Source organism: Electrona antarctica (genome assembly GCF_951216825.1).
Source record: "Electrona antarctica genome assembly, chromosome: 13".
In the NCBI taxonomy this organism is placed as follows: domain Eukaryota; kingdom Metazoa; phylum Chordata; class Actinopteri; order Myctophiformes; family Myctophidae; genus Electrona; species Electrona antarctica.
The window spans coordinates 41791390-41803889 of record NC_136794.1 but is presented as its reverse complement, the minus strand read 5'-3'; the positions used below and the strand labels follow the sequence as shown (position 1 = coordinate 41803889).

The window sequence follows — 12500 nt, the reverse complement described above, 5'->3', positions numbered from 1 at the left end:
AAACTTTAGTTATCAGTTCGTTTATAGATTTTGGTTATTATTACAAAACGCATATTAAGCAGCTCCCATATACATTTTGGCCATTTGAAAATAGCCGATCTACAACAAGCTCCACTTACTTGAGCGTCTCGGCCAGAAAGAAGCTCTGCTGCACGTCGTCGTAGGTTGGGTTGGACGAGTAGACGTCCTTCACACCCGAGAAACCACCGCTCACCCTGCAGTACTTGTCTATGGCCTGCAGGGGGAGACACAGAAAGAGAGAGAGAGAGAGAGAGCGAGAGAGAGAGAATCGGAATGTTATCGTTACTTCCATCATGGATAACGTTTCTTGTAACCACCGTGCTGACTTCTGGTGTGCTATCCATCCATTTAGATCAGTGGTTTTCAACCCTTTTCATGTCAAGGCCTGTCATTTATTCGGCATTTGATCCACACGGACCACCATTTGATGACATTTAGCCTCGCAGACCCAAAGCTGAAGAACATTTTGTCATCGTTGGCTAAGATTTTGTCCGCAATTCAATGCTGTTGGCAAACGATCAATTGTCTCTAATTGTGTAGACCTCTTCTAAATTAAGTAATGCAGATGTTTAACAATAATCCATTTGGTTACCAACTCTCCACATCATTTAGCTGGGGACCACCTGCAACCTCCTCACGGACCACTGGTTGAAAAAAATTATAAAAAGAGGTATTGGGTCGCACACAGTGGCAAGAGTGAATTTTAATCACAAAAGGAGTTGACACTGATGAAGGCTGGACAGCCGAAACATCTGTCAACTCATTTGTGATGTAGAAAATAAATACAGTTCAAATTCAAGTCAAATGGAGGAAAACAGCCTTTCTTAAAACAAAGGTCTTCATCGGGAGCGAAAAGATGAAGGGCTCCTGAGGTCGAAAAACATGTCGTTTCAAAAAAGGCTGCTTAGCTCCAGTTGACCTTTCAGTGCCCGGAGAGATCTGGTCTTTTAATTGTCAGGTGTTTTGATCCCGTTTGATCCCGGAGCACCACTGATACTTTAAAGGAGCATTCAGTGATTTGAAAAAAAAACCCGGTCCGCCCCGGTAACAAGATGTGCACATGCACGCATTACAGTGGGGGGGGACACGCGACAGGCCAACTGCACGCACACCAAGGCCCGCCCCCGCTCGATCATGATTGGTGGAAGGCTGGGCCACCTAGCCAAAAATGAAACCTAAGGTTTTTTGACCCCAAGTGGTTAACTGGGGACAGGGAGGAACTCCTTATATGGTCAGCACACTCAATAATAGGGAGGATTATCACAACAAAACAAAAAAAGAAGTGATATTTGTGAAAGTGAAATGACTGAATATACCTTTAAACTACTTTTAAAACACTTTTCCTGTGAGATCCTGGTTGTATTGTTTTTTTCTCTCCCACTTCCATTAACCCATTTAGACCTGAGAGCAGATTCTACAAATGTTTTCTAAATCATGACAGGTTTCTGAATAACCTGTTTCTATATTGGTGGTGTTCACACCATTTCATGTCAAGGACCCCCAGAATTATATGTAATTGGCTGCGGATCCCCATTTGAAAATATGTTGTTCCAGGGACCCCCCCAGAAGCAAAGATTTGAGTTGAAATGTTTGCTCCGAAAGAATATATATTCAAAGATTTGCGCCACATTTTCATGGTTTTTCAGAAATAGCAGCGGTATACTTGCTCAGGCTACACGGGCAGTGTGCACCAGAAATGTGCCACTGATCGGCCAAGCGATCCGTCTCCTACGGAGAGACACCGAAAAAATAATAATAACATTCACGTTCTTTAAATATATAAAACGCAGGCGAGGAAGGTGATCTGTTTCCATCCAGCCAGCACGCAGAGCCACAGGTGCTTTCTGTGTGTGTGTGTGTGTGTGTGTGTGTGTGTGTGTGTGTGTGTGTGTATGTGTGTGTGTGTGTAGTGCACCAGTTGCCCAGATACATGTAACGTGTCATTATCCACTGCAAAAGGCCACAGGACAACTGTGTCTGCTCGTACGTATTGGCGGTTATTGTGTGTGTGTGTGTGTGTGTGTGTGTGTGTGTGTGTGTGTAGGCTGGTTGCAGCTGTGAATATGAATGGTTTTTTGTAAACGCCTCCACATGCCTGGAACTAGGTTTGTGTGTATGCGCGCACGTGTGTGTGTGTGTGTGTGTGTGTGTGTAGGTAATACAGGTGTGTGTTTGTGTGCGCGCACGTGCGTACGTGCATGCGTGTGTGTGTGTGTGTGTGTGTGTGTGTGTGTGTGGGACACTGCAGAAGGACAAAGCAGCGGTCCATGAAAAACAGGAAACAACAGGAGCCCCAAAAACTCCTTGTGGGAAAAATTGTGCTGACAGCCACCTCGTCACACACACAGTGGGACAGCCACCAGGAGGAGTGTGTGTGTGTGTGTGTGTGTGTGTGTGTGTGTGTGTGTGTGTACGTGCGTGTGTACGTGCATGTGTGCATATGTGAGAGAGATGTATGAATTCAGTCGCAGTATTTAACCAGGGTATCGCAACAAGGCCTCGCTCAGTTTTTCGGTGTCTTCCGGCATCTCTTCGTCCCCCACCTGCCTTCGTCGTCGTCACCCCCCCCCCCCCCCCCCCCCGACACACAGCGAGAAAAGAGAGAGAGAAGAGAGAGAGAGAGAGAGAGGAACAGAGAGATTGAAAGGCAGATTCACCTCCAATCAACTCATTTCTGTTTTCCTGTGAAAACGGTAGCAGATCAAGGCACTGCCTGGCGAGGCAGCAGAATAAAGAAGCAGACAGACAGCCTGATTAGGTGTTACGTCTCTGCTTCCTCCGAGACAGCCTGAGGCGAAAAGCAACCAGCAGCTTTTGATCCGTTTGGTACTTTTCTATGGACAGCACATTAAATATGGAAAACAAAAAGGAAGGCTGTCTGCACACACACACAAAAAAGCTTCTTCTGTTGAAGACTATAAAGGCTGGTTGGCTAGCCCCGCTTGAGATGTGAGCCGTTTGAAAATGTTTGGAAACTTTTTTAACTTATTTTTCCCCCTATACAGCTATACACGTATCAATATTTGCTATTGACAATGACAGGAGAAATTAGGTAAAATGTCCGCCAAATATGACGTAAGAGCGCCCTTCACTTCACACGGGTGTGATTTTTACCGTAATCTCCTCTTCTGGGGGTTCCCTGGTATACAAAACATTTTCAGATGGGGGTCTGCGATTGAAATACACTAGAGCGGTGCCTGTTGTTTGGGCACTGGCCTACTTGGAACGATGCAAGTTGGAAATGCATGCCCCACCCAGTTAACTGGTTTATGGCCAGTGACGTAATTGACGTAATGAAATCAATAAATCCCTTATGGCCACTGACGTAATCGATTGATTCCCAATAATCGGGAGCTTATTGTCGCAAAATTTAGCATTTTTTAGCTAATTTGGCTAACGGCCGATGTAATCTTCCTAAAACCGGCCGAAAATCCGCGTGTGCACGGTCGATCGCGCACGCGCGTGATCGCGCATGCATCGCTGCGTAAAATGCGATGTTTTGGGCTTGATTAGAGCTTAATTTGACTTAGTTATGAAAATTACGATGATAGCTTAGCATTCCGGACATCTTTCATTGTGGCACACTAGCAAAGCTACTGCCGGATATTTTGATCCTAACCGGATGTGGTCATCGTTCACTCGCTCCTTTTGGTCAGAATCGGGCAAAATGGTGACGTTACCGCCACCATCAGGACTGATTGTCCCCAATACTATGGTCTTGCCCCGTCAGAATGAGATATAGTGTGTATATCGCGGATTTTTCTATTGGCATTAAAAAGACAAATTAACATTTGAAAAATGCTGGCTGAAGAATCAATCCACTGTTAATTAGGCTTGGCCACAAGAGGGTTAATATGTCTGTGTGCACTTTTTTGCCCAAATATGGAGTCTATGCAGATGTCAGAACCATCATTCTGATGTCAGAACAGGCCAGCTCCATATATGGAGATATAGGGGTGATCAGGTCCAGAGCCCACACGCGGGCAGAGGCTTTTGTGCTGGTTCTGGACAACCGGCTATCCGACACACCTCGACACCGGGCACTGTGGTGGTGTGGAACGTGTGTGTCGAATGAAGTTGGTTTATTAACCCATTTTGGGCGGGAACCCCTTTTGGTGTTAGCATTATGTTATGATTTAGCTATTGAAAAACAGCAGGTCTGCTATTTTTGAAAAAATTAAGAACGACTGACATAGAAACATAGCTTTTTCAGAAAACTGTCAGGATGTAGAAGACATTTTTAGAATCTGATCTCAGGTCAGAATGGGTTAACAGACGTACAGTACGTACAGTACGTACACACAGAGACTTGGTGCATTTATAGATAGATATCAATTTGGGGATCCTCAGCACGTAAACGTTTAAGAAGCGATGCTTTATAATAAGCGCCAAGCGGTGCTCCTCTCGTCCTGTAATTAACCCATTCTAGACGGGAACCCCATTTGGTGTTTTAAGCATTATGTTATATACTTTAGCTATTGAAAAATAGCAGATCTACAAGCTCATAGCGCGGCACCGAGTGCCGCGCTATGAGCTTGTAGGTCTGCTATTTTTGAAAAATTGTGAAAATGCAGCACAAACCGCAACCCTTTGAATATATATTCTTTCAGAGCGAACGTTTTTTTTAACTCAAATCTTTGCTTCTGAGGGGTTCCTGCCTGGAATCTGCTATTTCCAGATGGGGGTCTGTGGTCAATTACATATAATTTTTGGACTCCTTGACATGAAATATTGAGAACCACTGATATAGAAACAGGTATATTTCAGGCCTAAATGGGTTAATCAGAGCGGAGTCGATCGGCGCGCGGTGGTTAGAGAGGGTCGTGAGGGGGCAGTGGCGATAATGTGTCTGGCGCTACAGTCCTTCACCTTCAGCAGACCTCTCTGCTATTAATAGGAAAAACACTAACATTATCATAAACACAGCCAACCTCCGCTTATTAAAAAGGTTGACCACGAAGCCGTTTTATCGTAGCCGCTGGGCACAAACCTTGCAATCTGCATAATTCAACTTCCTTTTCATAAATGAATGCCCCTTACTCCCTCGTACGAGACCGTGGTGGTGAAATGAATGCCCCTTACTCCCTCGTACGAGACCGTGGTGGTGAAATGAATGCCCCTTACTCCCTCGTACGAGACCGTGGTGGTGAAATGAATGCCCCTTACTCCCTCGTACGAGACCGTGGTGGTGAAATGAATGCCCCTTACTCCCTCGTACAGGACCGTGGTGGTGAAATGAATGCCCATTACTCCCTCGTACGAGACCGTGGTGGTGAAATGAATGCCCCTTACTCCCTCGTACGAGACCGTGGTGGTGAAATGAATGCCCCTTACTCCCTCGTACGAGACCGTGGTGGTGAAATGAATGCCCCTTACTCCCTCGTACGAGACCGTGGTGGTGAAATGAATGCCCCTTACTCCCTCGTACGAGACCGTGGTGGTGAAATGAATGCCCCTTACTCCCTCGTACGAGACCGTGGTGGTGAAATGAATGCCCCTTACTCCCTCGTACGAGACCGTGGTGGTGAAATGAATGCCCCTTACTCCCTCGTACGAGACCGTGGTGGTGAAATGAATGCCCATTACTCCCTCGTACGAGACCGTGGTGGTGAAATGAATGCCCCTTACTCCTTACGAAATAATAACTGCATTGGATGCATTATTGGAACACAGGTTCCTTTTTGCTTTGTCTTTTTTTACTTCTGCCCGACAGTGACGTAATGCCTTATTACAGGCAGAGAGAGAGAGAGACAGAGAGAGAGAGAGAGAGAGAGAGAGAGACACTCAGTCAGTCAGTCAGTCAGTTGTATTCATCTAATATCTGATGAGTCAAGTGGACGATGACGACTGTCCAAACAGAATAAAGGGCCTTGCAAACGTGAAGCGAGGAACGCAGGTGTTGTTGTCTGGATCAACACAGGTCTCCTCCAGGTCTGCTCAAGAGGGGCGCAACAACGCAAGCATAAAAAAAGAAAGCTAAACAGAATCCAGGTCTGGTGAGTCGCGGGCGTGTTCACGTAACGAGCACGCGCGCAACAAATTCACGGGACCGCGCTCACGTAAATACGCTTGCGTTGTCACACCGCGACTGCTCCGAGCAAAAACGCAGGTCTCATTGAAAATGAACTATAGGCGTGTTTTATCGCTCCCCGTTTGCAAGGCCCTTTTAGCTTCTGTCACTGAATGCAGGCTATGACACGCAGACCCTGTCTAGCTGCTGCCCTATTCTAATGTTGTTTGTTTTACAACAACCCCTACTTGATCCAGGCTCTCTTGAGAAACCTCGTGTTCAGTTTTAAATGTAGACTTGATGGGTCTCATACTGAGGTGATTAGGTGTTGACCAATCCCAGGTTCAGCACAGTCTCATATGTGGAAACACTGGTATGTGTGCCTCTTATATATTCTTTTATTAGGGCTTTTTAGATTTTTATGAACCTTTGTATTTTTTTAAATTGTTTTGTATGTAATTTGCTTCTTTCGGTTGTTGTATTGCCTGACACAGTTATCTACCATTAACCTTGACATATCTTTGTTTTGTTTTTAGACCCTTCTCCCTCAAGAGGGCCTGCGTTTGCCAGGAACCACCATTGTAAATAAGACTTAATGACTTGCCTGCTTAACCCATTTCGACCGAGACCGATTCTACAAAATGTCTTCTAAATCATGAGTTTTCTGAAAAACCTATGTTTCTATGTCAGTGGTTCATGTCGAGGACCCCAGAAATTTTATGTAATTGGCCACCGACAAAATATGTTGTTTCAGGGAAGCGAAGATTTGAGTTAAAAACGCTCGCTCTGAAAGAATATATATTCAAAGATTTGTGGCACATTTTCACGATATTTCAAAAATAGCAGACCTACTGTACAAGCTCATAACGCGGCACCGAGTGCCGCGCTATGAGCTTGTAGATCTGCTATTTTTCAATAGCTAAAGTATAACATAATGCTTTAACACACCAAAAGGGGTTCCCGCCTAAAATGGGTTAAATGAAGGTTATAGAAAAATAAACAAATGAAATCACGTGGGAACAGAGTGGCTGCAATGTGGATCTCACAGAGCCCCGGTCAGAGCTCTACTGACTTACGCTATAAAATGGAAGTCAAATATTATTAAATCACACCCGTGTGAACTGAGTGGTGTAAGGTATTATATAGCCTGATCAGCTGTGGTCTGACGTAATGTCTGACGTAATGAAATCACACCCGTGTGAACTGGGTGACCATAGCAACCATGCTCATTTTTTGGTACGAACAGACAGACAGACAGACACGTAAACTAACAAAGCCAGTTGTAGGAGTGGTTTACACCACTCAAAAAGGAGGTACTTCTTTGGCCTACCGGCAGACTAGCCCCAGGCTTCGCTTTTCGGCTGAAAAAAATGAAAGCCTGGGGGAACGAGAGACATTTCCTGGTCTAGGAGAGTAGGAGGGGAAGTGAACTACAGTGCAGAGGGGGCGGGGCTAGGAGTGGGGCCTAGAGGAGTGGAAGTGAACTACAGTGCATAGGGGCGGGGCTAGGGGTGGGGCCTAGAGTGGAAGTGAACTACAGTGCAGAGAGGGCGGAGCCTAGATGAGTGGAAGTGAACTACAGTGCAGAGGGGGCGGGGCTAGGGGTGGGGCCTAGAGGAGTGGGAGTGAACTGCAGTGCAGAGGGGGCGTCACTTTCCTCTGCTGATTTCTACCAGGGAAGGGAGGGGCGGAGGGGGGCAGGGGTGGGGGCTCAGATCTCCAGCGCACGCCTCTCTAGACCAGAAAGCAAGCTGACTAGGCCAGGCTATGGTGGTACTGACCTGTGCAGCCTCCCTCCCAGCCCCTCTGGGTGGTATTGACCTGTGCTGCCTCCCTCCCAGCCCCTCGAGGTACTGACCTGTGCTGCCTCCCTCCCAGCCCCACTGGGTGGTACTGACCTGTGCTGCCTCCCTCCCAGCCCCACTGGGTGGTATTGACCTGTGCTGCCTCCCTCCCAGCCCCTCGAGGTACTGACCTGTGCTGCCTCCCTCCCAGCCCCTCGAGGTACTGACCTGTGCTGCCTCCCTCCCAGGCCCTCGAGGTACTGACCTGTGCTGCCTCCCTCCCAGCCCCACTGGGAGGTACTGACCTGTGCTGCCTCCCTCCCAGCCCCTCGAGGTACTGACCTGTGCTGCCTCCCTCCCAGCCCCACTGGGAGGTACTGACCTGTGCTGCCTCCCTCCCAGCCCCTCGAGGTACTGACCTGTGCTGCCTCCCTCCCAGCCCCACTGGGAGGTACTGACCTGTGCTGCCTCCCTCCCAGCCCCACTGGGAGGTACTGACCTGTGCTGCCTCCCTCCCAGCCCCACTGGGAGGTACTGACCTGTGCTGCCTCCCTCCCAGCCCCACTGGGAGGTACTGACCTGTGCTGCCTCCCTCCCAGCCCCACTGGGAGGTACTGACCTGTGCTGCCTCCCTCCCAGCCCCTCGAGGTACTGACCTGTGCTGCCTCCCTCCCAGCCCCACTGGAGGTACTGACCTGTGCAGCCTCCCTCCCAGCCCTACTGGAGGTACTGACCTGTGCTGCCTCCCTCCCAGCCCCACTGGAGGTACTGACCTGTGCAGCCTCCCTCCCAGCCCTACTGGAGGTACTGACCTGTGCTGCCTCCCTCCCAGCCCCTCGAGGTACTGACCTGTGCTGCCTCCCTCCCAGCCCCTCGAGGTACTGACCTGTGCTGCCTCCCTCCCAGCCCCTCGAGGTACTGACCTGTGCTGCCTCCCTCCCAGCCCCACTGTGCTGCCTCCCTCCCAGCCCCACTGGGTGGTACTGACCTGTGCTGCCTCCCTACCAGCCCCACCGGGTGGTACTGACCTGTGCAGCCTCCCTCCCAGCCCAACTGGGGGGTACTGACCTGTGCAGCCTCCCTCCCAGCCCCACTGGGTGGTACTGACCTGTGCTGCCTCCCAGCCCCACTGGGTGGTACTGGCCTGTGCTGCCTCCCTCCCAGCCCCACTGGGTGGTACTGGCCTGTGCTGCCTCCCTCCCAGCCCCACTGGGTGGTACTGGCCTGTGCTGCCTCCCTCCCAGCCCCACTGGGAGGTACTGACCTGTGCTGCCTCCCTCCCAGCCCCACTGGGTGGTACTGACCTGTGCTGCCTCCCTCCCAGCCCCACTGGGTGGTACTGACCTGTGCTGCCTCCCTCCCAGCCCCACTGGGTGGTACTGGCCTGTGCTGCCTCCCTCCCAGCCCCACTGGGTGGTACTGACCTGTGCTGCCTCCCTCCCAGCCCCACTGGGAGGTACTGACCTGTGCAGCCTCCCTCCCAGCCCTACTGGAGGTACTGACCTGTGCTGCCTCCCTCCCAGCCCCTCGAGGTACTGACCTGTGCTGCCTCCCTCCCAGCCCCTCGAGGTACTGACCTGTGCTGCCTCCCTCCCAGCCCCTCGAGGTACTGACCTGTGCTGCCTCCCTCCCAGCCCCACTGTGCTGCCTCCCTCCCAGCCCCACTGGGTGGTACTGACCTGTGCTGCCTCCCTACCAGCCCCACCGGGTGGTACTGACCTGTGCAGCCTCCCTCCCAGCCCAACTGGGGGGTACTGACCTGTGCAGCCTCCCTCCCAGCCCCACTGGGTGGTACTGACCTGTGCTGCCTCCCAGCCCCACTGGGTGGTACTGGCCTGTGCTGCCTCCCTCCCAGCCCCACTGGGTGGTACTGGCCTGTGCTGCCTCCCTCCCAGCCCCACTGGGTGGTACTGGCCTGTGCTGCCTCCCTCCCAGCCCCACTGGGAGGTACTGACCTGTGCTGCCTCCCTCCCAGCCCCACTGGGTGGTACTGACCTGTGCTGCCTCCCTCCCAGCCCCACTGGGTGGTACTGACCTGTGCTGCCTCCCTCCCAGCCCCACTGGGTGGTACTGGCCTGTGCTGCCTCCCTCCCAGCCCCACTGGGTGGTACTGACCTGTGCTGCCTCCCTCCCAGCCCCACTGGGAGGTACTGACCTGTGCTGCCTCCCTCCCAGCCCCTCGAGGTACTGACCTGTGCTGCCTCCCTCCCAGCCCCACTGGGAGGTACTGACCTGTGCTGCCTCCCTCCCAGCCCCACTGGGAGGTACTGACCTGTGCTGCCTCCCTCCCAGCCCCACTGGGAGGTACTGACCTGTGCTGCCTCCCTCCCAGCCCCACTGGGAGGTACTGACCTGTGCTGCCTCCCTCCCAGCCCCACTGGGAGGTACTGACCTGTGCTGCCTCCCTCCCAGCCCCTCGAGGTACTGACCTGTGCTGCCTCCCTCCCAGCCCCACTGGAGGTACTGACCTGTGCAGCCTCCCTCCCAGCCCTACTGGAGGTACTGACCTGTGCTGCCTCCCTCCCAGCCCCACTGGAGGTACTGACCTGTGCAGCCTCCCTCCCAGCCCTACTGGAGGTACTGACCTGTGCTGCCTCCCTCCCAGCCCCTCGAGGTACTGACCTGTGCTGCCTCCCTCCCAGCCCCTCGAGGTACTGACCTGTGCTGCCTCCCTCCCAGCCCCTCGAGGTACTGACCTGTGCTGCCTCCCTCCCAGCCCCACTGTGCTGCCTCCCTCCCAGCCCCACTGGGTGGTACTGACCTGTGCTGCCTCCCTACCAGCCCCACCGGGTGGTACTGACCTGTGCAGCCTCCCTCCCAGCCCAACTGGGGGTACTGACCTGTGCAGCCTCCCTCCCAGCCCCACTGGGTGGTACTGACCTGTGCTGCCTCCCAGCCCCACTGGGTGGTACTGGCCTGTGCTGCCTCCCTCCCAGCCCCACTGGGTGGTACTGGCCTGTGCTGCCTCCCTCCCAGCCCCACTGGGTGGTACTGGCCTGTGCTGCCTCCCTCCCAGCCCCACTGGGAGGTACTGACCTGTGCTGCCTCCCTCCCAGCCCCACTGGGTGGTACTGACCTGTGCTGCCTCCCTCCCAGCCCCACTGGGTGGTACTGACCTGTGCTGCCTCCCTCCCAGCCCCACTGGGTGGTACTGGCCTGTGCTGCCTCCCTCCCAGCCCCACTGGGTGGTACTGACCTGTGCTGCCTCCCTCCCAGCCCCACTGGGTGGTACTGACCTGTGCTGCCTCCCTCCCAGCCCCATCGGGTGGTACTGACCTGTGCAGGCTCCCTCCCAGCCCCACCGGGTGGTACTGACCTGTGCTGCCTCCCTCCCAGCCCCACTGTGCTGCCTCCCTCCCAGCCCCACTGGGTGGTACTGGCCTGTGCTGCCTCCCAGCCCCACTGGGTGGTACTGGCCTGTGCTGCCTCCCTCCCAGCCCCACTGGGTGGTACTGGCCTGTGCTGCCTCCCTCCCAGCCCCACTGGGTGGTACTGGCCTGTGCTGCCTCCCTCCCAGCCCCACTGGGTGGTACTGGCCTGTGCTGCCTCCCTCCCAGCCCCACTGGGAGGTACTGACCTGTGCTGCCTCCCTCCCAGCCCCACTGGGTGGTACTGACCTGTGCTGCCTCCCTCCCAGCCCCACTGGGTGGTACTGACCTGTGCTGCCTCCCTCCCAGCCCCACTGGGTGGTACTGGCCTGTGCTGCCTCCCTCCCAGCCCCACTGGGTGGTACTGACCTGTGCTGCCTCCCTCCCAGCCCCACTGGGTGGTACTGACCTGTGCTGCCTCCCTCCCAGCCCCATCGGGTGGTACTGACCTGTGCAGGCTCCCTCCCAGCCCCACCGGGTGGTACTGACCTGTGCTGCCTCCCTCCCAGCCCCACTGTGCTGCCTCCCTCCCAGCCCCACTGGGTGGTACTGGCCTGTGCTGCCTCCCTCCCAGCCCCACTGGGTGGTACTGACCTGTGCTGCCTCCCTCCCAGCCCCACTGTGCTGCCTCCCTCCCAGCCCCACTGGGAGGTACTGACCTGTGCTGCCTCCCAGCCCCACTGGCGGTACTTGGGGTCGTGGGTGAACCTCCACATGTACCAGTAGGTCTCGATGACCTCCGGACGCAGGATGTAGTACTTCTCGTTCTGACGCACCGCCACCGCCTCCAGGCCGCTGTCAAACTTGAAGGCCTCCGGACCCAGCTTCAGCACTGTGTGGAAACAGAGATAATGCAGGGAGAGTTTTATTTGAAGGCCTCCGGACCCAGCTTCAGCACTGTGTGGAAACAGAGATAATGGAGGGAAGGAGAGTTTTATTTGTGTAACACAGTGGTTTTCAACCAGTTTCATATCAAGGCCCATTATTTATTTATTCGGAATTTGAGCCATGGTCGGAGCACCATTTGATGACATTTAGCCTCTCAAACCCAAAACTAAAGAATATGTTGGTGTCGTTGAATAATAATTCTGTCCACATTTCCATGCCGTTATTGATGTTGGCACCATTAGGAGAAATAACAGGAAAACGATGATCAAAATAACAATTCTACATTCAATTAGGCTGCATTCTGTAGCCTAACTGTGCAGACTTCTTGTACTAAATCATGTAGACTACAGCGAGGAAGAAATAAGACATTGCTTTAGATGTTTCTTGAATATCGGCATGGATAATGAGGACTTTAGCGATGCATCTAGA

The 12500-nt window shown here is 53.0% G+C and overlaps 1 protein-coding gene across 1 annotated transcript in view; it reads right to left on the bottom strand.

Annotated features, from left to right (window-relative positions):
• Positions 1 to 12500, bottom strand: part of LOC306934989 (mannosyl-oligosaccharide 1,2-alpha-mannosidase IB-like) — a gene marked incomplete at its 5' end in the record, with an annotated part of 21756 nt that overhangs the window by 4583 nt on the left and 4673 nt on the right. The window contains 2 exons of the mRNA XM_079517811.1: positions 120 to 235; positions 11843 to 12080. Coding sequence (XP_079373937.1) covers positions 120 to 235; positions 11843 to 12080 — 354 coding nt within the window. The remainder of the gene's footprint in view (positions 1 to 119; positions 236 to 11842; positions 12081 to 12500) is intronic.